General features: G+C 41.7%; 8 protein-coding genes across 9 annotated transcripts; 4 read left to right on the top strand and 4 right to left on the bottom strand.

Annotated features, from left to right (window-relative positions):
* Positions 1–418: 418 nt before the first annotated feature.
* LOC110844035 lies at positions 419–4,412 on the bottom strand. Its single transcript, XM_022090129.2, has 12 exons — positions 4,033–4,412; positions 3,291–3,972; positions 2,933–3,214; positions 2,708–2,865; positions 2,484–2,631; positions 2,276–2,412; positions 2,045–2,210; positions 1,670–1,930; positions 1,448–1,584; positions 1,099–1,372; positions 861–1,031; positions 419–735 (listed from the first exon to the last, which is right to left on the bottom strand). Exons 1-12 carry the CDS (start codon positions 4,105–4,107, stop codon positions 569–571), a joined length of 2,658 nt encoding a protein of 885 aa, XP_021945821.1. The 5' UTR covers positions 4,108–4,412; the 3' UTR covers positions 419–568.
* Positions 4,139–6,233, bottom strand: LOC110845279. Its single transcript, XM_022091674.2, has 6 exons — positions 5,388–6,233; positions 5,150–5,330; positions 4,926–5,059; positions 4,509–4,800; positions 4,342–4,448; positions 4,139–4,192 (listed from the first exon to the last, which is right to left on the bottom strand). The coding sequence occupies exons 1-6, from the start codon at positions 5,805–5,807 to the stop codon at positions 4,139–4,141; spliced, it is 1,188 nt and encodes a 395-aa protein (XP_021947366.2). The 5' UTR covers positions 5,808–6,233.
* Positions 6,234–6,406: 173 nt separating this feature from the next.
* On the bottom strand, positions 6,407–9,520 carry LOC110842968 (protein qua-1). Its single transcript, XM_022088856.2, has 7 exons — positions 9,426–9,520; positions 9,275–9,342; positions 8,985–9,201; positions 8,764–8,906; positions 7,133–8,698; positions 6,946–7,056; positions 6,407–6,872 (listed from the first exon to the last, which is right to left on the bottom strand). Exons 2-7 carry the CDS (start codon positions 9,314–9,316, stop codon positions 6,573–6,575), a joined length of 2,379 nt encoding a protein of 792 aa, XP_021944548.1. The 5' UTR covers positions 9,317–9,342; positions 9,426–9,520; the 3' UTR covers positions 6,407–6,572.
* Positions 9,521–9,976: 456 nt separating this feature from the next.
* Positions 9,977–14,348, top strand: LOC110842967 (lon protease homolog, mitochondrial). Its single transcript, XM_022088855.2, has 12 exons — positions 9,977–10,407; positions 10,473–10,777; positions 10,860–11,361; positions 11,438–11,629; positions 11,719–11,934; positions 11,995–12,083; positions 12,157–12,296; positions 12,378–12,499; positions 12,573–12,819; positions 12,890–13,170; positions 13,240–13,474; positions 13,652–14,348. The coding sequence occupies exons 1-12, from the start codon at positions 10,147–10,149 to the stop codon at positions 14,110–14,112; spliced, it is 3,051 nt and encodes a 1,016-aa protein (XP_021944547.1). The 5' UTR covers positions 9,977–10,146; the 3' UTR covers positions 14,113–14,348.
* Positions 14,349–15,735: 1,387 nt separating this feature from the next.
* On the top strand, positions 15,736–17,690 carry LOC110843803. Its single transcript, XM_022089844.2, has 4 exons — positions 15,736–16,061; positions 16,145–16,362; positions 16,564–16,847; positions 17,164–17,690. The coding sequence occupies exons 1-4, from the start codon at positions 15,814–15,816 to the stop codon at positions 17,452–17,454; spliced, it is 1,041 nt and encodes a 346-aa protein (XP_021945536.1). The 5' UTR covers positions 15,736–15,813; the 3' UTR covers positions 17,455–17,690.
* A 326-nt stretch (positions 17,691–18,016) lies between these two features.
* Positions 18,017–19,601, top strand: LOC110843177 (proteasome subunit beta type-6). The gene is made up of 6 exons (XM_022089126.2): positions 18,017–18,155; positions 18,261–18,383; positions 18,460–18,527; positions 18,612–18,743; positions 18,826–19,100; positions 19,170–19,601. The coding sequence occupies exons 2-6, from the start codon at positions 18,267–18,269 to the stop codon at positions 19,295–19,297; spliced, it is 720 nt and encodes a 239-aa protein (XP_021944818.1). The 5' UTR covers positions 18,017–18,155; positions 18,261–18,266; the 3' UTR covers positions 19,298–19,601.
* A 989-nt stretch (positions 19,602–20,590) lies between these two features.
* Positions 20,591–23,776, top strand: LOC110843897. Of its 2 annotated transcripts, none has more exons than XM_022089956.2 (8): positions 20,591–21,093; positions 21,324–21,465; positions 21,586–21,779; positions 21,846–21,906; positions 22,003–22,062; positions 22,138–22,414; positions 22,892–23,346; positions 23,410–23,776. In XM_022089956.2, exons 1-8 carry the CDS (start codon positions 20,606–20,608, stop codon positions 23,644–23,646), a joined length of 1,914 nt encoding a protein of 637 aa, XP_021945648.2. In that variant the 5' UTR covers positions 20,591–20,605; the 3' UTR covers positions 23,647–23,776. The 2 variants fall into 2 exon arrangements, with proteins under 2 accessions (XP_021945648.2, XP_035704035.1); XM_035848142.1 differs by having other exon boundaries at positions 21,550–21,779.
* A 138-nt stretch (positions 23,777–23,914) lies between these two features.
* LOC110844835 lies at positions 23,915–26,136 on the bottom strand. The gene is made up of 2 exons (XM_035848268.1): positions 25,289–26,136; positions 23,915–25,225 (listed from the first exon to the last, which is right to left on the bottom strand). The coding sequence occupies exons 1-2, from the start codon at positions 26,099–26,101 to the stop codon at positions 24,101–24,103; spliced, it is 1,938 nt and encodes a 645-aa protein (XP_035704161.1). The 5' UTR covers positions 26,102–26,136; the 3' UTR covers positions 23,915–24,100.
* Positions 26,137–26,322: the final 186 nt, after the last annotated feature.

Here is a 26,322-nt window from a genome sequence, read left to right as displayed (position 1 = left end):
TAATTTTTTGTACCAGTTACCTGCGGAAGATGTAAAAAAAATGTCATCCACAAACAGCTCTCATCTCAAAGTCTCATCTTTTTTTAGAAATTGTGATAACACTGAATGCTTATCAATATTAACTTATCTTACAGCGCTTAGTTAATTAATTAATTACTCTATCCAATTATCACTAACTTTGGCTACTATTTACCTGCGGATGATGTCGAAAAATCTCATCTTCATCTTGAATATTAGTGAAATGTCTCAATTTTTCTACTCATTTCGTAATTATTTATTTCAGTTTGATAACACCAATAATGCATTATCAACACAAGTTTTTAATAGCAAAATAAATAAATAAATGTGGCATTAAATAGCATTTTAAATTATTAATGAATGTAAAAAAATCTCAAAAAACTGTTTAAAAAATCTCACATTCATCTTGAATATTCTTGAAATGTCTCAATTTTTCTACTCATTTCATTTCATAATTATTTATTTCAATGCATTATCAATCATCACAATTTTTTAATAGCTAAATGAATAAATAAATAAATATAGGCGCATCAATTATTATTTGTAATTATTAATGAATGTAAACAAGTTGAGACGCATTTCCCCATAGGTTCGACGTGAGGGAGGGGGCATAACACCACACTGCTTTCCAATCCTTGCCACCCACGGTGAGATGAACTTCGGCCTTTAGTTGTCTTTGGTCGGCCCCAGTTGTTGTCTCTTGACTGACGGAAGAATCTATAATAATAATTCATGGAATTTGCAATGGAATGGAATGGAATTAATGGAATTCTAAATCTAAATTCTAAATTGGTTTAATTACAAAAATTTAATTTAGCACGAAATAAATAAATTGTCCTTACCGAGGAACCTTTTCGACCCGTTCTTCATCTCGATCGCCCACTGAAATCCGTGCGAATAAAAGTATGCATTTGCCCTGCAGACGAACGTTATCGTGTCGCCGACATTCAGCGTGCGCACTACGGAAGAAATCTCGATGGTTCGGAGGGGCTCAAGGTCATCCGACTCGGTCACTGTTAAGGTAAAATTTATAAATTAATTAGAATTTACTGGTGTGAAATGAAATTACAAATTGCATACAAATTGTAGAATTCCTAGTTAGAAAATATGTCAACGATTCATCCATTTCGTTATTATTAACTTCTTCCTGCCCCACTTTGTCACGACATTCAACGAATCCGTGTCGCTTATCGTTCCAAACTTTGAGCTCGGTGCAACCCTCGCCACATTCGACGGGGACGGTGACAAAGTTGTTGTTCTCTCGGTGGTGACCATGCTTCTTGTTCTTTTTGTGGTGGTGGTGGTGATGATACTGGTTTTCTGGATCTTTCTGCAAATGCATTTCAGGGTCGTCCTGTAACCAAGATTTATACGATTAGTTTAAGTGAGTTGGATTGATTAAGGGATCAGATAAAAATATATATTTGACCTCCATGAAACGCTTCTTTAATCTGCACGCGTTCGGATTTGAGCATTCTACAGCAAATAAAGATGGAGGTATTTTCGAAGTGGGGGACACGCATTTGAAAATGTTTAGTTTCCTGTCCACCCAGAGTCCGTATTTCCCTAGAAGAAACGTGATAACATGTTATCAATCACTATCATAACATAAGAGAACTTTTATCTTATAGACATTGTGCTAATTAACCACCTTGATAAGCATACCGCCAAGTGTGCACGACCACTTTATCTTTCGCCCTGATGACATTTACCACCCCGGAGGCACCCTTGGACAACGCGGCAATTTCAAAGGTTCCCACAAACGCCCGATTTCCTTCTGGCTTGGCGAAAACGCCGGAATAAAAGTTCCCTGCCGACTTATTCTCGACTTCAAGCTCTTCTACTGACTCCCACACGAAGCGAAACGGTGGAGATCCGTACACCGTTTCTTGAGGTGGATTAAACACGTGGGCTGCAAGAAAGCAGAAGCAGAAGAAGGCGTCATTATTATAAGAGAAAGGTTATTTCGAATTTTTGTAGGTTTACATTTTTTCAAAAAAAATTATGACTTAAATGAATTACTTACGCGGAGCCGGATTAACATGATAAGTGACCATATCGGTATCATCCTCTACATTTGTGCTACTCGTGCAAGCATAAGTTCCCAAAGGATCCGAGATTTCATCCAGATTCAGAGAAAATCCGAGTTTCAGGTCGTAATTCGTGTAATCCGTAACGTCCGATATTGTTCCCTATTTAAATTAATTGCATACTTGATTAACGCAATTAAAACCAATTAATTGAAGTAATTGCTCACATTCGGATTCTGGTGGAACAAATAGACGTCCGCGTTCGGGTTGTTAATTATGCAGGGAATATTAAACTTTTTCTTGTTAGGTGACAACGTCAAGTTCTTGGTCTTTCCTCGCTCGACGAAAAATGGGCGTCCCGTACCTATCAATTTTCAGACACGTAAAAATTAGCAGCGACGAAGATGCAAATTAAAATTATTAATTGATTCGTACAATAAATATCTGCGGGATAACGTAACGTCTCATCCACACCGTCCCCAAGGCAGGACACAATCCCAGACTCGATATCGGTCCTGATAGCGACACACCCTGGACCACAATCCTCCTCCACTAGAGACTTCCGTTTAGACCCTTTCCTCCTCTTCATACAATTCAGAAACACATTTTAGTTGACATTGCTTGGGCGTCAATGCATTTTTCTCGAATAATTTTCCTACCTTTTCTGACATCCCTTCATCAACTGGACACCCATCGTCCGTCAGTTTAGTCAAGGTGAGCTTCGGCTTGGTCGTTCCGGTGGCGGATTTGCAACTAAATATTTTCTTGCTTCCTTCTTCCCTTTGACTTAATCCTTTCTCAGCAAATGCGGTGTCATCTGGAGAGGATGAAATAATTAATTATTATTTATTTAAAGATGTAATTTTATTTAGTAATTTACTCACTGATCACAACAAATTTCCACGTATGGACGAGTATCTTGTTATCACTGGCGACATAGGGGACGGAAATCTGCCCAGATTCGCCCTCCCGGAGATTGAACACTTCGAAAGAATGGATCCCATAGTCATCAAAATGACCAGCTTTGTGCAGCTTCCACGTTCCGGGGGCCAAGGTGTGGTTCACCTCGGCCCAGTTTGAATAGTCGGTCGACCTCGTCTGCCACTTGACGAAGAAAGGCACCCTCGTGTACAGTGTGGACGATTCCGGTGGGTAGAACTTATCCGCTGTGAAAAAAAATAACAATTTGAAAAAAAAACTTTTCTTCGAAATTTTACAAATTAGATTTGAAAAAATCTTAACCAGGTCTCGGTAGCAGGATTACTTCCAAAATGGTTTCTTGCTCTTCTGGCTCCCCTCCAAGTAACGACATTTGACCTGGTCTGACCGGATGTCTACTCAGGGCCGCATTTGCTGCAGCTGCCGCCTCCAAAAAGGTTCCATTGCATGACGCTTCCGGTCCTAGCATAACTTTTTTAATGACGCAGCCCATGCTGTTCATAATGTTCATGGTTTGAGGGAGGAAGTTTGGTGATAGGATGGCGCCAGCAGCTCCGCCGCCGCCGCCTCCACTTCCTCCTCCAGGACGTCTCTTGTTCTTGTTCTTTTTCTGCCCAGAAGACTCTTCTTCGAGTGAGGCGTCTTTCTCAGTCTGTTTTTCTTTATTTTCCGAGGAGGATAATTCTCCCATTTCTTCCGACGATGTGGGAGCAAAGGGTCGGATCGTGGGGCGAAGGCGTTGTCCCAACTTATTCACAGAGTTGATCAGACTGGGAATGACTTTGATCCGGTTGAGGTGCTGATATTGGGATAGTGGTGATGCCGATGGGTAGACTGGGGGAGGTATAGAGTCATAGTGTTCTTGTTGTAATACAGGGGTCAAAGGTGGCCAAAAGTAGTCTTTACTGGGTTGTGGGTCCTCCTGTTCTGTGGACGAAGAAGATATCGTCGTCGTCGTCCCTCCATTTTTTTCGGGTGTTAAAGTCTGTAATTAATTGTGAAATTAATTCGGTTGGCTGATTATGTTAATTAATTAAACGTATACCACGTTGTTCAACTCGGACTCATTATTCTGCACCGTGATTGACACGGGCAGCGCAATCATTGCGGGTCTTATCATCCCTGGTGGTTGTTGGTGATAAGAGGGCCGATTATTGTACGAGGAGTGGGGATGAAGTTGCAAATTTGGTGGGGGTGGTCCCCTCCTGAAAGGACCCAAGAGTGGTTTAGGCCTTAATCTTAGATAAGGCCCGCCTCCATGTGGATGGTGGTGAGGGTGTGGTCGTCCACCCCTGCGGCTGAATTGGTTATTATTCCCTCCACCAAGAGAGACTCGTCGTCTCTTTAAGTAAACTGGCCCATTTTTATTTTTTCCTCCCCTCCGCCGGAGTCGATTTCGTCGCTCAATTTCAGACTCGGAGTAGGTTATAGAAACCTCTTCCGGATCGATAAGTGGCATCCCTATAATATTTTTTTTATAAGTAAAGATAACCTGTTATCTACATATATTTATATCTTTACCATATTCCGCCGCAATTTCTTCACTCGTCGGAAATGCAGAGAATCCCGGTGACGTTGACGTTTCTACTTGTTGCACTGCGTAGCGTCTAACTCGCACTTTTCGGGCATCCGACTCGTCTTTTTCGTCTTCTTCGTCACCGTAAATTTTCTTCTTCTTGAGGTTCGTCTCTTTTTTGTCAACTTTGCAAACGTAGTGTCCATAAATTTCTGGGGAGAGTTCTACCTCGAAACCGACATAGGGGTTGAATTTCATTGAAAGGGAGGAATCCATGTTCATTCTTTTGAGAGATCCCTGTTCACAATTAAAAGATACCAAATTCTACATCACTGAATTTAAATTTAATAGAATAAATTGGTCTTAAAAAATATACACAATTTTTAAAAAACCGACACATTTTGTATTCTTTTTCCACTTACATCGCCCATTTTTTTGTACAAATGAATCGAGCTCTCCCTATCCTCCACGCGACACGGGATCACAACCGAGGATGAACGGCTTGCCGGTGTCAGTATGAAGACATTCTCCTTCTCAAAGATTGGGCGTCGTTCCTCTAAAAAAAAGAATTACAAGTCTATCAGTATTTCGAAAATCATTATATATTTCCTCATAAACATAAACTTTAAATATGCAAAACTCTCACGTGGGACAAACATATAAAAGGAATTCGACAAAGACGGCTTTTCCACACTCCGGCACACAAACGTCCCCGTGAGCTGGTCACTAATCTTGTTAAAAGTGATATCCGATTGATGCAGGTAAGTCGTAGGGCTCCAGAAATCTCCCGTTATTCGTCTACTGGTTATCTCAAGTTGGGGAAATTTCTGAAAAAAATATAATTGTGAACATTTTCTAAAAAAAAGATTCTCAAAATCACGCACCCCTTTTCCCTGATAATCCCATTCGATCGGGCCACTTTTACTGGAACATTGTAAGGTCACTTGTGTCGCGTTTGGTGGCACGGACCACTCCTTGATTTCATCGGTATCCTGACCCAGCCTGTTTTTTGCTTCGTCACCACCACCAATTTTTATCAGGTCGTCACAATTATTTCCCTCGCCACAAGCGACGCCTTCCTCCATGATCCTGTTGGGGTTCAGGTTCTGTAGTCGGTATGAGGAGACGCGAATTTTTGGCCGGTCCATTATCAGTCCGGTGAAAGGGATACTTTTCCCTGAAGAAGAGGAGTCGGCACATGACAAGTCTTCGATAAGGCAAGTTGTGATAATTATGAGTAAAAAGAGCTGGATTTTTATCAGCTCATGAATCCGGAAATGCCACCACCAACGGAGTCCCTTCATTCTTGGGATGCACACCACACGATATAACTTTTTAAAGGGTTTGAAATTTTGTAGGATGACAATTTTTCACCACCTTTTTCACATGCTCACTAATTAACAGACCGCAAATTCGGGTCAAGGAAATCCCTCAGCCGGGGAAAACTAAGTAAATATGTGTCAAAAAGTGTGATGCATGCATGGGGATTTAAAAGTCTAGTCAAAGTGTGACAACGATGGCGATGCGAAGTATGTAGCTTTACAATATTAGATATTTTTCCCCGTTTGTTTTTCCTCTTCTAAACTGTTGGTTAAATGCAATTGGCAGATTTTAAATTGAATTAATTTACATTGTTGTGTATACATACAGATCATCATCATTTTCATCATCGCGTCTGAGATCATAAAATCGATGTGATGCTAGGGTCAGATAAACCGGTTCCCTAAATCGGAGCGGACAGTTAACTCGCTAAATCTAATAAGTCATCATCGTCACCAATCAAGGGAAATATCTACGATGTAAATAATATGAGTTGTTATTATGAGAGGAAAGTAAACGAGAAATCTAAGTAATTGGATGAAATGGATCAAAATTTCATGAAATTATGGCAAATAATCACCAATTTTGTAAGATCAACAATACATTGTTTATAATTACTGCCAAAATGTTAAACAAAGTGACAAAAACGGTAAACAAGATGGATCAGTAATAAATTATAAAAGAAATAAAAGTTAAGACCACAAATAACAATAAAAATAGTGGCCTTTCAGAGTTGGGCGAAATAGGGATTAGATTTGGAAAGTAACACTTGAAACGCCGGGTGGGAGTTCCAAGTTGGCTGGGAGTACAGACGAGACCGTGGGTACTGCTTCCGCCGCGGGTACCGCTCCAGCCGCGGGTACCGCTCCAGCCGCGGGAAGAATTTCCAGCGCAGCCGCCTTCGGAATCGGAGGCACCCATCCAACCGGTTTAACTTCTGGAGCTTCGCCCGTTTCGCCCTTTCCGAAACCGAAGACGTAGTCTTTTCCGTTGATCTTCATGATGCCATCTTTGACGACGAATTTCCACGAGTATCCTTTCCGGATGATCTGACAAAAGAATGGATGGAAGCATTTAGTATGGATTTGGCAAAGTATTTTTTAAATAAATAACGCGACCAACCTTTTCATACTGGCAAATGATCAAGTTATCCTGAGTATACATCTTTTCCCGTTGTTCTGCGAAATAGGCTCGGTATTCCGCCGCAGCCTTGTTAAGTTCTTCTTCCTCTTCCTACAAACCGGAAATAATTGTAAATTTAAATATGCATATACAGAAATATAAAAAACAGTATTGATATTTCACTCACATCGATACAATCCATATCTTCGTCATCCGACTCTGAATCGAGCCCACCATCCAGCTGAGGGATTTGCTCGTCTTCAAGAGCACGTTTCCGGCCACGGCCACGGCCACGCCCCCTCCCTCTTCCAGCACCTCTCCCTCCACGACGAGGCTCAAACGTGATCTCCTGTGGCTCATCCACATCGCTTTCGTCTTTGTCGCTTGTGGCGCGAGCAGAAATTTTGCCAGGTCGACCACGACCGCGTCCCCTTCCTCTAGCAGCGCCCTTCCCTCCACGACCAGACTGAAGCTCAGTTTCTTGCTCATTATCCATGTCGTCTTCTTCTTTATCGCTGGTGTCACGAGTGGCAATTCTGCTAGATCGAGCGCGTCCCCTCCCTCCACGACCAGGCTTAACCTCAATTTCCTCTTTATCATCCACGTCGCTTTCGTCTTTGTCGCTTGTGGCGCGAAGAGCAACTTTGCTAGATCGACCACGACCACGGCCGCGACCGCGTCCCCTCCCTCCACGACCAGGCTTGGGCTCAGTTTCTTGCTCATCATCCTTGTCGTTATCTTCTTCATCGCTGGAGTCACGAGTAGCAATTTTGCTAGATTTACCACGACCTCGACCGCGTCCCCTCCCTCTAGCAGCGCCCCTTCCTCCACGACCAGGCTTAAGCTCAGTTTCTTGCTCATCATCCATGTCGTCTTCTTCTTTATCGCTTGTCTCAAGAGTTTCAATTTTGCTAGGTCGACCTTGACCTCGCCCACGACCGCGTCCCCTCCCTCTGGCAGAACCTTTTCCTTCACGACCAGCCTGACGCACAATTTCTTGCTTATCGTCCATGTCATTTTCTTCTTTATCGCTCGTGTCACGAGTAGCAATTTTGCTTGATCCACCACGACCAGCCTGAGCCACAATTTCTTGCTTATCATCCGTGTCGCTTTCTTCTTTATCGCTCGTGTCACGAGTAGCAATTTTGCTTGATTCACCACGACCACGACCAATTTGAGGCTCAATTTCTTGCTTATCATCAATGTTGTTTTCATTTTTGTCGCTCGTGTCTTCATTGTCGCTTGCGTCTCGAGTCTCAATTTTGCTGGGTCGACCTCGGCCCCTCCCTCTAGCAGCACCTCTCCCTCCACGACCAGGCTGAAGCTTAATACCCTGGTCATCATCCATGTCGTCGTCTTCTTTATCGCTTGACTCACGAGTATCAATTTTGCTAGATCCACCCCGGCCACGACCACGACCGCGTCCCCTCCCTCTAGCACCGCCCCTTCCTCCGCGACCAGCAGGCTTACGCTCAATTTCCTCTTCGTCATCCACATCGCTTTCATCTTCATCGCTGGTGGCACTGGTAGCAATTTTGCTAAATCTACCACGACCACGGCCGCGTCCTCTCCCTCTAGCAACACCCCTCCCTCCACGTCCACGACGTCCAATCCCCCTGCTCTTCTTGGGTACTCGCCCTTCGATAATGTGAAGCCCACGCTTGCGCAATTCTTCATTCACTCTGGCTTGCACGACCGTAGTGAAATCTTGCTCGCCCGAAACTTCAAACATTCCGGGCACGGAAATGATTTGCTGACAAAAAAAAACAAAATATTACTCAACTGATCTTATCGACTTGCTCTTATTCCCTTGTTTACCCGTAATATTCCTCCATGTAGAGCTGCCACCGGGACCGTTACAGTTACACTCGGCCCATCCTCACTGACAGGTTGGATTACTACAGGAACACCAACATTCTGCGCGGGTGGAAGGATGTAGACAACATCCCCTTTCGCTATATCTGCGTTAAACCAAAAAAAAAGATGTTTACAATAGTTTAGATTAAACTAATTGTTTAGTTAACTAACGTTTAACTTACCGTTCATTGAGGACGAAGGCCCCGCTGATGTCGATGGGATTTCGCTATCCTCTATGACCCTGTTGTCCTTGAAATCCGTCACAGTTCCCATTTCGGCCAAATTTTTTCGCCACTGGACACCCAACTCGACAAGGACGCTTTGATCTATCCCTGCGTCCAAAAAAGTCGCAGACATATTGCGGATCACACTATCAATGACATGTTGATAATGCCGATGCTATTAAAGAACAACATTATGCATAAATAATTAATTAATTACTCCAACATCAATTTAAATTTAACACCCTTACCACAGACACCTGAGAATTTTTAATTATCGGTGGAGTCCCCATCTTGATTCGAATCTATGATCAATTCCCTATAACAAATAAAAAGAAGGTTAACCAAACTTTACAATCATTTTTTAGAAATTATGAATTATTTTTTGATTTTTTACGTTACTTTTTTTCGGAAACCAAAAATTCAGTCAGTCAGCCAGCCACGCGTTCTCCTCTCGTCACTCACTCGTCACTCACATCCAGCAGATGACTCTCTCGACAGCCTCACGCAACTCGGTTCGTCTCAAGTTGCCTCACCGTCTCAACTTGCCTCATCGGTATGACATGTCGCTCAACAGGTATTTAGGATCAAAAATCAATGATTTATTCACGAATATTAATTAAAATTCATTAAGAATAATTAGTAATTTATATTCACAATAAGTTACTAATTAATAATGATAACCCACAAACTTGCCTCATCGGTATAACATATCGTTTAACAGGTAGGATCAAAAATCAATGATTTATTCACGAATATTAATTAAAATTCATTAAGAATAATTAGTAATTTTTTTGTTCTTCACAATAATTTACTAATTAATAGTGATACTCACCAACTTCCGGGTCAGAGTATTTATAAATTTTTTAAAGTTTCCGATGGGAACATGAGACGAGAAAAGTCCACTTTTTGCCCCCGATCATCGCGGCTACGAGCTCCATCCATATTTCATCATCTCATCTCATCAATTCACAGAATTTATTTTGTCGTCATCTTTCTTTCTTGTGAAATCTGTATAAATTTTAATTATTTAGTTATCGTCGTCGTCGTCACCTTATCTGCATCTGCACCTTAATAGTTACCTTAATTATAAGAATAGTTAGCTAACACAAACTTTTTTTTAATGTTCCTCTCCTCCCGTTCAGCCCGGCTCGCCACAACAGCGACCCGTAATTCCTACCGGATAACTGCTTATCGTCTCTTTTCATCAGTTAGTGGATATGGGAATGCGTTTCGATATGAAGCGGTTATCGGTCACAGCAAACATCGATCCATCTCCGCTGCGGGGATCACATCACTCAATCAAAACCTGAGAAGATACTCTTCCAATAAACGGGACGATGATAATAATAATGATGATAAGCCAAAGAAGAAGGATGAGGAGGTAGTAAATACAAGATAATTGTTAGATAAGTGAAAATAATAATAATTATGTCGTAATCATTGCAGCCGGAAATCAAAAAGAAAGAAGACTCTCCTAAAGAAACGGAGAGCGAAAACCACACCTACAATCACCGACCTACCGGCCCGATAACCGCGGTGACGATTAAACCAACCCCACAAATCCTCCCAGCAGCGATGCAAGTTCCAGAAGAGTTTCCGTACATGCCAATCGTCGCAATCAGTAGAAACCCAGTGTTTCCTCGTTTCATTAAAATCGTTGAGCTCAGCGATACTCGACTGATTAATTTGATTCGGAGAAAAGTCAAGCTGGGCCAGCCTTATGTTGGCGTTTTTTTAAAAACGGATGCCAAGTGAGTGATCACTATTCAAATTAAATTGAAAAGATAATTAATAATTTCAGCGTTAATTATTTTACCATTTTTTTTTATCCAGCAATGATAAAGAAGTCGTCTACTCTGTCAAGGATTTACACTCGGTCGGAACATTCTGTGGCATCGTTGAAATGCAGGATATGGGCGATAAGTTGAGAATGATTGTTATGGCGCATCGAAGAATAAGACTAATCGGACAAATGGTTCTTGACGAGAAGGAACTCGAAGCTGAAGAAGCTGCCCTCGCACAATCACAACAAGCACAAAGTGGATCCGATACTCTTAACAGTTTGTCAACCGAGAAGAACGGGCGACGGAGGAGGAAACGCCGTGTCGCAGTTCACTATGGGAATAATGGGACGGTGGAGAACGGTGAGGGTGTGACCTCGTCCGACCACCAGTCTGGCGGAGATGTGGCTTCCTCCACTTCCGGTGGTGGAGAAAGTGCAGCCACTTCTTTGCTTGAGGATCCAGCTGAACCTGAATATGAACCTGTTCCAGTTCTCATGATTGAAACGGAGAACGTTAAACCGTTAAAGTTTCAAGTGGATACGGAAATTAAGGTGTGACGGAATATTATATTTTTGCGTTTTAGTAAATCACAATTTTTTATAACTAGTAAATTTATATTTTTTGCAGGCCTTAGTTCAAGAAGTAATTCGCACAATTCGAGATATCATGCAGCTAAATCCACTCTACAGAGAGTCCGTTCAGGCCGTGATCATGCAGGGGGATCGAGTCGTGGAGGATCCCGTTTATTTGTGCGATCTCGGAGCGGCAATTACGTCCGCGGACAATCCCGATTTCCAAAAAGTTTTGGAGGAACGAAACGTAAGAAAAAATTATTTCCGTAATCTACTCATATTTTTAAAAGAATGCTTTGATCTTTGACCTATTAATTATTTCTTCTGCTTCTTCAGTTAAAAGAAAGGCTCATGACGACGCTCAACATGCTCAAGAAGGAGCTCGAGTTGAATCGAATTCAGCAAAAGATTGGAAAAGAGGTCGAAGAGAAGGTCAAACAGCAGCATCGAAAGTACATGTTACACGAACAACTCAAAGCTATCAAAAAGGAGTTGGGAATCGAAAAGGATGACAAGGACACGATCGAGGAGAAATTCAGGGCGAGATTAAAGGTGCAAAAAAGACCTTGCAATGGAAAGATAAATTGGAAATTATATAAATATTTTTGACAGGGTAAAACCATTCCTCAAGCGATATCAGACGTTATTGAGGAAGAAATTGGAAAATTAAGGTCATTGGATTCTCACGCGTCTGAATTCAAGTATGTAAATCATGTTGATTTGTATAACTACTGTAAATTTTAGTAATTAATTAATTATTTTACATGAATTCAGCGTAACTCGAAACTACGTCGACTGGCTGACCATCCTCCCGTGGGGAATCACCAGTGAGGAGACGCTAGATTTGGACAAGGCGAGTGGAATATTAGATGAAGATCATTACGGGATGGAAGATGTGAAAAAGAGGATTTTAGGTAAACTATTAATCAAATTAGAATGATGCCCAAAAATTATTTGCAAAAAAATCAATTTTATATAATTTTAAATTTTTGTAGAATTTATTGCCGTGAGTAAATTGAGGGGTTCGACGCAAGGGAAAATTCTATGTTTTTACGGACCTCCCGGCGTGGGCAAGACAAGCATTGCGAAATCTATTGCAAAGGCGTTAAATCGCGAGGTGTGTTTTTTTGCACAAATTGTAACCTCAACTGTCACACATAATTAATATGTAAATATCTTATTTTGCGCAGTATTTCCGCTTCAGCGTTGGTGGTATGACGGACGTTGCTGAAATCAAGGGTCACCGTCGCACCTACATTGGCGCCATGCCTGGCAAAATGATCCAATGTTTGAAGAAAGTAAAGACGGAAAATCCACTCGTTTTGATTGATGAGGTGGACAAAATGGGACGCCACAGTTACATGGGCGATCCTACTTCCGCTTTATTGGAGTTGCTCGATCCGGAACAAAATGCTAACTTTTTGGACCACTATTTAGGCAATTAACTACTTAATTACATACAACATGATTGTGTGTTATTATATTAAATCTCCTATTTATTTTATAGACGTGAATGTTGACGTGTCGAAAGTCCTCTTCATCTGCACGGCAAACGTTACTGAAACAATTCCTGAACCACTTAAAGATCGCATGGAAATGATTGACGTTTCTGGCTACGTTTTAGAAGAAAAGTTGGCCATCGCTCAAAAATACTTGATCCCACAACTTATCCAAAGCACTGGACTGAAGGATGCTAAGGTCACAATAGACGAGCCGGCACTGACCAAATTAATCCACGCTTACTGCAGAGAAAGCGGGGTGCGAAACCTGCAGAAACATATCGAAAAGGTAACGCACACACAATTATTGAACATCCTGTAAGAATTTCTTAACATTGTTATGCAAATTAATTTCTAGGTACTTCGTAAAGCGGCCTACGCCCTAGTCAAGGAAAAGGTTGAAGCCGTCACTGTAACGGAAGAGAATATTGAGAAATTCGTCGGAAAACCAGTCTTTACTTCGGATCGATTGTACTCTGAAACGCCGCCCGGTGTCGTTATGGGATTGGCCTGGACCGCGATGGGAGGATCGACCTTGTTCATTGAGACCTCTCTGAGGAAACCAGTCCCCAGCGAAGGCCCCATGAAAGACGGTACCCACAAATTAAAAAGTTTTACAATATTACTAGTGAAAAACCCGTTTCGAAATTTTGAAAAAAAGTTTAGCTGTGCAATTTTTAAACTTTCAACCAGTTTTGTACTGAAGACTAATTTATAATGTGCTCAATTGCGAGCATTTTGACATAAAATTCCTTAATATTTTTCTTCAGGCTCCCTCGAAGTGACCGGCCACCTCGGCGACGTGATGAAAGAATCGACCCGAATTTCCTACACCTTTGCGAAAACTTTCCTCTCCGACCTCTCCCCCACCAACAACTTTCTCATCAACTCTCACATCCACCTTCACGTGCCGGAAGGAGCCACACCAAAGGATGGACCCTCTGCCGGAGTCACCATCGTCACAGCCCTCCTCTCCATCGCCATGGACAAGCCTACCCGGCAGAATCTCGCTATGACGGGGGAAATCTCCCTCACCGGCAAGGTCCTCCCCGTTGGTGGGATCAAGGAAAAGATCCGTGCGGCTAAACGCGTCGGTGTCAACTGTGTCATTCTTCCAGCCGAGAATAAAAAAGATTTCGACGATCTACCAACTTTTATTAAGGACGGATTAGAAGTCCATTTCGCCAATCATTACAGAGATGTTTATGACATTGTTTTCAATTCTAGTTAGTAGTTAATTAGTTAATTGCATAGTTTGTTAATAGTATTTTTGAAAGAATTTAATATGTATATGTAATCTAGTTAATACTGTTGACACTTTTTTGTTCAATGTCTGTTTAATATTTTGTATAGATACGTACAATGATTATGCAGATTTTATCTGTAGATTTACGTACCAGAGTCAATAATTGTTGCTTTAATAACGTGGGTTTTTTTATATAAAAAAAATATTTGCAGAAAATCTCTTAATCAAAATCTTACATATTTATTACCTACGTTCCCGACACTCTTCCTTTGACTATTTACACATTATTATTCAGTGACTCTTTTCATTGAGGGATTATCCAAAATGAAAAAATCAAAAAAAGTGGTTTCATATCATTTAATGAATATAATACCGATTCATTTTGCTGTTATAAGGTACAAAATCTTGCCAGATTTTTGACCGGATTCAAGGCAATCAGGATTGAAAACCAGCAGTCAACACAACAATGTACAATTAAAAACAAGGTGTCCAGTTCACTCTTCTGAGAGATTTGAGATCTTTTTGCCCAAAGTTGTTGAACTCTGAGTACATTGCATGAATGATTGAAATTACGAATTATAAAGATGCCATTGCTGATTATTGGATTGTATTCACCAGATTTCGGAAAATTATACGCATTCTTCCTCTCCCAGCGTATATTAAAAAATCTCTCACTTTTTTTTACTCACATACATTTCATTTTTCAGACAAAGATCAAAGTTTAGACACGAAAGGCTTTATTTTTCAATGCAAGACTGCTCATCAACGGTTTTATCTCGGTGCACAGATCACCTCAGAGTTATCACGAGCACAACCGGTTTTTATGTCGTGGAGTGGATGGCAGAAACACTTGCACTTTTTTCTCCATTTTTCTCTCTACCCAGTATTTCAAAAACTTGACATAATCACCCAGCCAAGACGGCCATTAGCTTCTTCTTCTTACAAGGGACACTCACGACCTGTCGTTTGAGTCCAGGGTACCCACTATGTTTTTTAGAATCTACTAGGACCCCTGATGAAGGATTCATTCATATTTCCGTGTAAAACTCATATTTGGCCCAATGGCGTGGCGCCAAACTTAAAAATGTGGATTTTCGACCAATTTCAAACCCCCATAACTTTTGCAGTTTATGTCGGATTTTTAAAGTTTTATGCTTAAAATGATCAGAACCGTCGAAATTTTAGAGAAAAAAATAAAAATAAAAAAATTTTAGTTTTTGAGATATTTTTAGCATTTTTCGACGAACCCGAAATTTCAAAATTTTGCGAAAAGTTGAAAGCGATAATTTTGGAAAAAAATTCATAGAATACGAAAGTTGAACTCCTTGTCATGATTTTTGCCAAAAATTTTGAAAATCCGTCCAAGATTTCAAAAGTTATGGTGGTTTTAAAATGAAAAACCATCAAATTTGGCGAATTTGGCGCCACGCCATGGCGCCAAATATGAGTTTTACACGGAAATATGAATGAATCCTTCATCTGGGGTCCTAGTAGATTCTAAAAAACATAGTGGGTACCCTGGACTCAAACGACAGGTCGTGAGTGTCCCTTGTTAGACCGGTTTCTCATGCTTACTAATTCCCCATCTCAAGTAGTAAAAGGGTGATTGCACTCGGTTCCAGCTTCCAGTCGGTGAGACAACGTCGCTCAGACAAGTACACTTGGTTTATCAAATAGCTTATCATCATGAGGGGTATTACCACCGCAGTATTTTTTACGGTGTGCGTCTTCGCCGTGGTGAGTGCCGCACCGAGTAACAAAAAGTGGGGGAAGAATGAGGCCCGTGTGGATGACGATGATTCGGAGGGAGGCATCTACCCGTCCGATCGGACCAGACCGAGCTCACCGAGACGTGGGGGTCCAAGTGAAGGTCGCTCAAATACGAGGGGAGGTCAAGGGCCGTACCTTTTCTTCAGGGAACCTAAAGCCATTGGGTATGAAAATTATGAATTTTGATAAGGAGTTTTGAAAAGAGCAAATTTGCATAAAGTCAACTTTTTACATGGATTTAATTTAGTGGTGTCCCATCCTCCCCCTGGGGTCGTCGTCCCATCGCAGTAGGCAACAAACCATGGCCACGATACATTCAAGGCAGAGATGACGAAGAGGATGACGACGAGGATGATGAAGACGCAGAGGATGACATTCAAGACGACGAGGGAGGCAGTGACGAAGATGAGTATGCCTTTGATACGCCGAGCTGGGATGATATCTACCCCAAGGAGGAGACTGGACGTGAGTACACATTACGCAATTAGTTAGGAGTTACCCGTGGGGACATTAACATTGTGGGATAGGGGAGGCAGGGGTTTATGTAAAACGTGGGTAGGTGATGGGGACGTCGAATAACCGTGAGGACATTGTCCCTCTGTCCCCACGGCCGCTGGAAGTTGATGATTGATCTTACTTAACATTTGAAATTCATGCTTTCACCAGCATACGCTCAAAGGAACGCCCCCATTCAGCAGGGACAAGGTCAACAATGGAACTCCGTCCAAGGTCAATCTGGGGGATACTCGCTGTCTCCGGGAACTCCAGGCAGCTCGGGGTACCAGGGAAGGAGTGGTTTCAACCGAGCCCCATCAAAGCCTTGGCAGCAAAGAAATTGGCAGGGAGAAGGACCATGGGCGACTGGTGGTCGTCGACAAGTCCGACAACGCCGACCCATAGCGTGGGTTCGAGTCCCGAAACAGGGTCATTATGAGGATCAGGATGTCGAGGTAAAGTGAGACGGTGGTGACCTGGCAAATATTTCCGGAATTTCCGAACTAGGTTCGGAGGAAACCGGGGGGAAAGTATGTCCTCTGGGAAGGCATTTTAAAATTTCCGGAAGATTTTCAGGAATATTCAAAAATTCCTCGAAAATTTTCGAAAATTCCTGGGGGTTTGGGGGAAATATATTTTGGGACGGAAAAAACTTGGAAAATTTTGCCAGACTGATCTTTTATGACACGAAAGTGACATTTTGTGACCTCTTTGTGACACGAAGTGACATTTTGTTACACGAAAGTGACCTAATTTCTTATTTCTCTTCAGGGTCCACCACCTTCTTGGTCTCGCTGGTCTGCCGGAAGCAGTTCTTCTGCCGGAAACTGGAATTCTGGTTCCCCAGCCGTCTACTATCGTCAACGTCCACAGTATGTTCGCCGATCGTGGAACTGGAGGCCATCTCAGCGCCCAATTCAGGTAGAAAGTGAGGAAGAAAGTGGTGAAGTTGCGCCACCACAAGTCTGGTCGTCTGCTGGCCCTCGTCGCTTGGTCAAGAGCTGGGCAAGGACACAGCCTCCAACTTGGCAAGGACGTCAGCAAAAGTGGGGGTACTACTAAATCAAAATAAATGATGTCTACACATTTTGAGAAAATTATGTCAAACTAAATTATTCTCTTGTTTCTTCAAGTCTTCACTCTTTACGTAAATTATTATTGTTTTTCTTACTAATTTGAATTGCGGTGATAGAATAATAATCATTTCATATTTCCAATATTCGAATCCAGTTAATGAATGAGGGGAATGATGTATTTAAAATCTTGAATAAATAAAAAATCAAACGTTTTCAAAAATATTTAGCCACTGGTGTTGCTTTTGATTTTTTTTAGCATTTTCATAAAAATTTTGATAAGAATTTGCATAAAGACTTTTGCACAAAGTCAAACTTTTGCACAAGCATTTGTAAGAAGAATTACAAACTTGCAAAAAAATGTACTTGAAATAAGATTGCAATTTCACTAAAATTCATGCAAAAATTCATGCAAACTTTTTTTGCACAAACAATAATTACAACTTTGCAAAAAAATTGTAATTCAAATATGACCAATTTTTCTAAAATTCATGCAAAAAACGCAGCGAAACAAAGTAACAAACGAGAAGCTAAATCGTGCCCGATCGCAACAGGGAATTGCAAATCATTCAGTTTGTCAAATCATTAATTTTTTCTCCGGTCGGTGAATCGTCTAATTTTTGCTCAAAATTAATTGCAAATTTTCTTAAAAAGTTTGCCCCAAAAGATAAGTAGGTTCAAAGCAAAGAGGTGAGTTCTAGATAAGGAAAAGATTTTGAAACATTTAGTCCTTGACCGACCAAATTTTGTTATTGTTTTTCTTGTTTGTTGACTGTTTTTAATTATGATTTTCAGGTAGACATGATTTCGCAACGTTTCGCCAACCTAGGTGTCGAACAAGGTGCGGGGGTGAGCGGAACGAAGAAATCTGCCACCCGGGACATGCCTGACTGGATGTCGGCGGAGCATTCGACAGGAGTAAGCAACATTTTTCAACGATAAATAAATAAGAACTTATCATAATTATAAACTATAAACTACTTGTCTATTACAGACCACAATCATGGCCTGTGAATTTGATGGAGGTGTTGTAATTGGAGCAGATACTCGAACGACAACTGGGTAATTTAATTTACTCATCCTCGTCAATGACATTTATTTCATTTTAAAGTTAAATAAACCAGATACTAACTCCTACACTTACAGCATGTACGTCGCCAACCGAGTCACCGATAAGCTAACCCGTGTCACAGATCGTATTTATTGTTGTCGATCCGGCTCTGCTGCGGACACTCAAGCCATCGCTGATATTGTCAGTTATCACTTGGAATTTCACGAGTAAGACGATTTTAGGTTAAAATTTTTAACAAATCAATTACCTAAATGACTTCTAATTTTTAAACCAATTTATTTAAATTAGAATTGAATCTGGTGAGCCTGCCCTTGTTCGTGGCGCTGCCGCCGTGTTTCAAGACATGTGCTACAACTACAGAGACCAGCTTTCGGCCGGTATCATTGTTGCAGGATGGGATTCTCGCCACGGGGGACAAGTCTACTCTGTACCTATTGGGGGGATGTTGGTCCGGCAAGAAGTCTGCATTGGAGGGTCCGGGTCTGGATTTCTCTACGGTTTTGTAGATTCCAACTTTAGACCAAAAATGAGCAGGGACGAGGCTGAAAAGTTTGTGACGAGTGGTAAGTATGGGAAACACTTATCATGCATGTTATCACGCATCTCATCAATTCCTTCTTCCTTTATCATAGCTGTCACCCTCGCTCTCAATCGCGACGGTTCAAGTGGTGGTTGTGTCCGTCTTGGAACCATCACGAAAGATGGAATCGATCGGAAAGTCGTCCTGCACAATGAATTGCCAAAGTTTTATGAAGGTTAAGTTAGCCAATTCGGTTCGCCGCTCATCATTTCATCCAATTTCAATTTTCATCAGCTTATTACTACACTGTAAGTAAGTTAGTGAAAGTAATTTAATTAATTTGTCAAAATCAAATAAACTAAATGTAGCAGGAATTAAGCCTTTGGGAGACTGGATAATAAAATAGGAAACATTTTTTGATTCAAAATTTTGTTACTACTATGAATAAAAAGTAGCGCTCAGTCAATTATCCAAAACTTTTATACACTATCCTTTCGTGAAATAAATAATGATACGTCTTTAACTTCAAAATTGTAAAACTTAATGGGATTTCGATTAATTCGCTTGATAATAATTACATATTTGTATATGTAGTATTAACACTGGTTCAAGATTTTTCGTAAATATTTTACAATTAAGATTAAATGCTCGTGTCGAAGTTAAATTGAATCAACCCTGTTTAAAAATGTGGTCCAAGGCTGCACCATTGTAATTTTGGCACAGAGTGCATTTCGCAATCCGTAAGTAATATCCCTATCTAGCCAGCCAGGCAGACATTTCATTAACGAAAATAAAAAGGATGCACTTAACGCCAATCGGTGTAATTCGTCTCGAAGGACAGTGTTCCTCATAAATTATAGCATTCCACTGGCCAAAAAGGCTGAAATGCATGCGGATGTATAGCGTGTTATTGTAATAAGTTGGCCTTATAGAATGAGTGCGGACTGGATATAGCCCGAGCCTCTGCACTGCAATGCAGAGTCTGAACTCTGCATGCACCAGATTTTCCAAAACGGTTTGACAAAACCAGTGTGGATCACCTTATCAAGATGCGCATTTTATGAGCAAGTTGGTCAAATTGTTCGCTAGCATGACCGTCGAACATGATAATTTTTGCAAATATTTTTGCAAAAATATTGCAACCATTGAAATCCCCCTCCTTCATTTTACCATTTATGCATGACGAGATCTAATATCACTAAAAATAACGTACTAAACACATCCAAAATTGCACCCCGCATTGATCTCAATGTGCAACAAATATTACTTTAAATGATGCAAGGACAAAACTTAACTAGGATAAGAATGTATGTAAATTTTGCATAAATTACCCTCCCCCATTCCGCCGCCAATTAGCCAGAACTGCATAACCAACCTCGTCACATTTATTTATTACTATCAACATCATGTTTCAATTTATTTCTTCTCTTGCCAGTTAAAAATTAATTGAGCCTCGAAAAAAATCAGGTCCACCACATTCATTTTATGATCTTATTCCTCACCACTACCAACTCATAGTCATGCATATTTATTACTAATCATCATGACATGGACGACGACGATGCTGCTAGTCGACTCGACACCAGACGCCGCGTCACTTTCCTTCTGGGTGCCACCGACCCCACAACCACGAGTACTTTGCGTCTCCCTCTTCCTCCACCTGCGGACGCTATCACCATTCCACTCCTATTAACTCGGGAGGAACAAGATTTCCAAAAACTTGAACAAGACTTGGAAACTCCGAACATAATTTATTTCGAGGAATTCCTCCCCAACGAGCACGGTCACCTCGAAGACCGCTACGGAGTCCGGGGGCGGAGGAGTTGTTGTCCTTGTTGTCGAAATTCGTGGTTGTGCTGGGAGTGGAGAAGCCTCAAAATGTGGTGCTGTTGTACGGGGCGGGGTCGCCTCTGTTTGTGTCTGCTGGTCGTCAAACTGGTCATTTTGGGGGTTATCTTCCCCGTCGTGCATTTGCAAGAGGAGCCCCATAATTTCGATCATGGATATCCGCAGCCGGATGATAATCATTATAACGGGTAGGAATAAAAGCTTATATATTTTCAAAGGTTTCGGATCGGTGGTCGCGGAAGCGTGAGGACAGAGGGACAATGTCCCCACGGTTGTTCGATGTCCCCATCATCTCCCCATGTTATATAAACCCCTCCCTCCCTTATCCTACGATGTTAACGTCCCCAGATGTCCCCTCGGCTTCCGCGGCCACTGTTCCGGATTTCTGGGTATCTAATTTGTGTATATTTACTTTAAGACGCAATCATCACGGCGGTGACGACGGGGGGCCTGACTACGCCGAAAGTGTGCACGTTCAACCACCCACCGATTCAGGGGGCGGAGGGGGTGGCGGAGACGACGACAACATACTCGTCGTACGGCATGACGGAGATGAATCGGTAATCCATTTCTGCTCTCAGGGCGAATTATTTTTGGTTCGAATTTTGTTTAAACAGTTTTTTATCACAAAATTTTGATTAAAGTTTCCCAACGGGTTTATTATCATGTTATCGTACCAGGGTGGTGGTGGTGGTGGGGGTGAAACGGTAGCTACTTCGACTACGACGATTACATCCGGTGATGCTGGGGGTGGGGGTGGAGGCGGTGCAGGTGACGATGATGGTGGTGGGGAAGCAGATTCTACTGCTGCTACTGCTGCTACTACTTCCGGTTCGAGTTCTGAGGCTGCTAAATCGTCAAGTGCTATTACCACGTACGAGTTTTATTAATGAATAAAGTCATTTTCACACTTTTAATTTATGTATTTCCGATTATTTAGTGACGAAGAATCTGGAAAAGTGTGTCAGAATTCTAACCCGAATCCTCTCGAGAACAAGTTGGTATGGAACGCCATAAGATTCACGCCTTATCAACTAAGATAAGCCTGGGGCTTAATGACTAGAAAAAGTTATTAAACACTTTATTCTACCTTTCAGGAATCTATCATTTCCGCTATTTCAAATATTCACCAGAGTATCGAAAAGATGGAAACTTTGGTAAATTTCTAATTTCATTTTCCACTTTCTCTCCCCACACTCTTAATTCTATTCCTTATCCATTTTGCCTTCAAGATGCAAGGAACCCTCGTCGAAGACCAGAGAAACAAATGCATCTCCGCCATCCTGTCAGGAAACGGGACGTTGGCTCAGAAACATTGGGTCCAGATTATGAAGTACATCTCCTCCCCAGAAAAGGTCGAGGCCACGCTGGCCAACTTGGTGAAGGAGGCGTACAACGGAGTCCCAGATCGTATCGCCCCCTTGGCTTCGTTCATCGCAGAAACGTCACAGTGCTCTGGATTCGCCACGCTGTACTCGGAAATGACCAATTATGGGCACGTTTTCGGGGGTAAGTTATCATTAATTTATGGGGAATGTTTACCTGATCATAATTTAATACTACTCCCGACCATACCAAGTGTTTTTTTTTTTACAGAAATACTCATAATAAAGTGTTTCGTTGTCCATAAGTACTCGATTTTACCAGAAATGATAAATCATCATTGATAATACATACGTGTTAAGACCGCTTTAAAATCTTGGATTTTAGAAAACTTTACAAATTTTATCGATTCTTATTAGCCAACCACAAATGGCTTGGAAGCCTTTACTTGTCAACCAAGCTTGCCTTTCTTTAAAGACGGGATTTTTTCTCTGTTTTGGTCAATTTGAATTTCATTTAAATGAGAGGAGGTATTCGGAAGAAAAGTACTAATTATGATTACAAAAAATATTAAATTATGCCCAGTTAAATAGGACCCTTAACTTATTTCACACATGACACTTAATTCTTTCCTCTGATTTCATGACCTCACTATTTTTCCAGGTCATCCCTACATTTTCCCGGTCGCCATCGCCGTCCGAAAGAGTTGTCCCCATCTGTCCACCGACCTTCTCCCGTCCACCCTGACGACCATGTTGGGCGGCTCCTTCCTCCTGCAAAACAAGCTGAACCGTGGCTACCTTTACTACGCGAAACGTTGCGTCGCCCGGCACTATTACCACTGTCTCGACGTCCTCACTAAACGCGTCCCCTCGGACGAGTTCGACGCCCTCGAGGAACGTTCCGACGAATGGGGACGGTACCGATGGCGGCTCAATGTCACGGACGAATCCGCAAATTTCTTCTTTATTCTCAACGAAGATAAGTATTTGCCTTATCGATTGCAAGACTTGAACAATTCGCCACGATTTAAGATGGAGGAGGCGAGTTCAAACTTTGAAAAGAATATGGCCCACTTCCAAATCGGGTTGGAGACCGAGGATGAAGTCGTTATTCGGGTGGGCGAAATAAAAATATGGAAATCTTGAAATTGTGACTTTTCACCGATTTTTTGTTTTCAGGTGAAAGACACGGACATGTTTTTGGAAGGGGAGGAGATCAAAGTTTCCGACGGTTCGGCGGAAGTGCTACTGCATTCGTTCTACAAGGCGGAGAAAGCTGTGGCGACGGATGGGATCAAGTGGATCGTGGGGGGGAGGAGGAATAATAATGGGGGTGAAAGTGGTGGTGGTGGAGAGAAAGCTAGAATTGGGAGATCTCCACTAAAATTTCCGCTATTGATTCACGGGAGGTCATAATAAGTTAACGTTATATTACATAATTAATTTAGTTAAGTAATTAATTAAATTGTAGATAAATAATTTTAATATTAAATAAAAGTGTAATCACATTTTGACTGAAGGTTTTAAATAAATAAATACATTTTTAGATTTCCGTGAGATTTTCATATATGAATTATTATTCCAGATATTTACTATTTTTGGTAGTTTTTAAAGTCAATTAGAAAATTGAGTATTTAATCATGAATTACTAATTAATTTGAATTTGAATATTGGATTGCTTTTATTTAATGAATATTACATCTCAATCATGTTTAATTGACATTCCTTTTACAGTATTTGTTGTCATTCATTCGAATTTTACGTTTACAAAATGATCAATAATTTCAGTCTTTTTACTTATTACACTATTTTTCGTACCACAACTGAAAAAATGTTACTTTTTCGAAGAAAATATTTCCGTCATGTTAATTCACGTCCCTTTTCCAAAAATCCAACCCCACCAAGAACTTGGAGGTTCAGGGTCGGAAGGAAATTGTAAATTCATAAAATCTTGAAAATTTTCCATCGTCAAGACCCCAATTACGGCCATGGCGGAAAGATACATTGTTACAGTGCTCCAAACCTGCAATTCTCGCACACCCGAACGCAACTTGACCAGTTCCCGATTAATGTAGGTCGCCGATCGGACAAGATCTGTTTCAAGGTGAGCAGGTGAATCCCGGAGGAAAAGTTGGTCCAGGATGATGGGGTCGGTTATCTGTCCTGCTTCCACTTCCGGTTCGTGTGCCCCTTCTGCCTCCTCATCCTCCGATGTGTAATAATACTGCTCTTGGATGGATAAAGGTTGCGGCTTATCCAGTAGATCTTGCCCCACTTCGTCCTCAGCTTCGAGTTCATTGACCTCTTCCATTTTCTGCACATCCGATTTTTCAATTTCGGTTCGTTCTTCTACTGGAACTCCGTTGTTTTCGGGGTGGTCGTCGTCGTTCCCGTTGACGAGATCTTGATCCTCCTCCGCCTCCTCCTTCTGCCCCTCCAGTAAAGCTTGCTCTTCTAAAAAAACGTCCATTTCTTTCTCCATGAGGTCGAAATTTTGCTGATTCGTTCTCGACTCGCCTTCTTGAAGGATATCGTTGAACGACTTTGGAACGCGGATCACTTCACACTCGGAGGATGAAGAAACTCCATCCCCAAAAGTCTGAAAGGTTTCGACACTCCCATCCCCCTCACAAATTCTGGGGGAAATAATCTTCTCCGAAGCAATGTCGAGGGACGGACTGGACTCGACTTCCATTGGGGGAGGTTGCTCCTCGGAGATGGAGGGTCGCCCCTGCAACTCGAACTGGATGACGGGGTCATCCCCCAACTTGGGGTCGGACACGGTTTCGTGCAAGATTGGGGGCGCTGTGACGTCCTGAATGCTGGCATAGTTTTCCTTAGGAATTGACTGGGTCGTCCCGGAACTAGTGGTCTTGAACAAGGAACGGGCATAGTTCAGGTTGCCTTCATCGTCACCGTCGACCAGTCTGGATCTTGGCAACCATTCTTCCAAGGGAAAGTCGAAGAAGGGATCGAGTCCGGAGTTTTGGTAGTTCTGGGGACAAAAAAAGTGGTAAGATATGTTTAAAGTGGTAAAATTAAGGGTCAAATTACTTACCAAATGGTCATATCCTATTTGTGGTGGTCCGACCTGGTCTACAGACGGATTAGGTGACTTTGTTGGCGACGTAACTTTCACCGGGCTTGCTTTCACCTCAGGTTTTTTCTCTTTGTCGTAAATTTTCTTACTTTCCGGTCTGACCTCTTCACTACTTTTGGCCGAGAGTAAATCCGAGAGGTGTCCACAAATGGCGGACATTAGTGGAATTTTTAAAGGACCTTCCAAACCTTCAACTTCCGCTTCTAAGGCGTGCACTTCATCGCGTAATTTGTCGAGACGATCCTTTTCCTCTTTGTCGTAAACATAAAAACGTTCTGTCATCGATGGTGCTGCTGGGATATCGTCGAATTGGACACGATTCTGATTTTCGGGTTCAAGAAATTTCACATTTTCCGTCGACCTGATTTCCACCCTGGGTTGAGAAGACGTCACTTTGAGGATGGAGGATCTGCTCTTGACAATTTGAGGTTGGACGGTGTCACCATCGGACAAAGTGTTTGATGATTTCTGTCCCCCGAATGTAAAGGTCTGAATAATTGGAGAGGACACATCGACTTGTTCTTGTTCTTCTTGTCCTTTAGTTTCAACCACATTTTCCACAATTCTGACATGTTTTGGGCTTGTGGCTGGTTTTTTGGGGACGCTTCGGACAAGTCCGGTGTCAATTTTGGCTTTGACATTTCCCAGCCGTGGAATCATTGATGGTTTGGGGGGAGCTTTCTTCTTATTGTTATTGTCACGTGGTGACGCCCCTCCACTGTAGGAACCTTGTCCACGTCCAGCACCACCGACGGGAATCTTGCTCGACATGATTGTTACAATTTTATTAGGTGGGGGTTTTGGAAGCAAGGTGGATAAAACTGGGTGGAAACTATTATGAAATTTCGAAATTTGTAGTTACAATTCTAGCGTCAAAAGAAATCAAAAGTCAAGCAATCGTGGAATTGTCTATTAAAATTGTTGACACGCCAACGTTCATGAAATCATAGAATTTTGGTACGATTTATACGTTCAAATGTAAATTAAAATGG

The sequence above is a fragment of the Folsomia candida genome, unplaced genomic scaffold, assembly GCF_002217175.1.
Source record: "Folsomia candida strain VU population unplaced genomic scaffold, ASM221717v1 Fcan01_Sc002, whole genome shotgun sequence".
NCBI lineage: Eukaryota > Metazoa > Arthropoda > Collembola > Entomobryomorpha > Isotomidae > Folsomia > Folsomia candida.
This window is presented reverse-complemented; position numbering and strand designations above follow the sequence as displayed.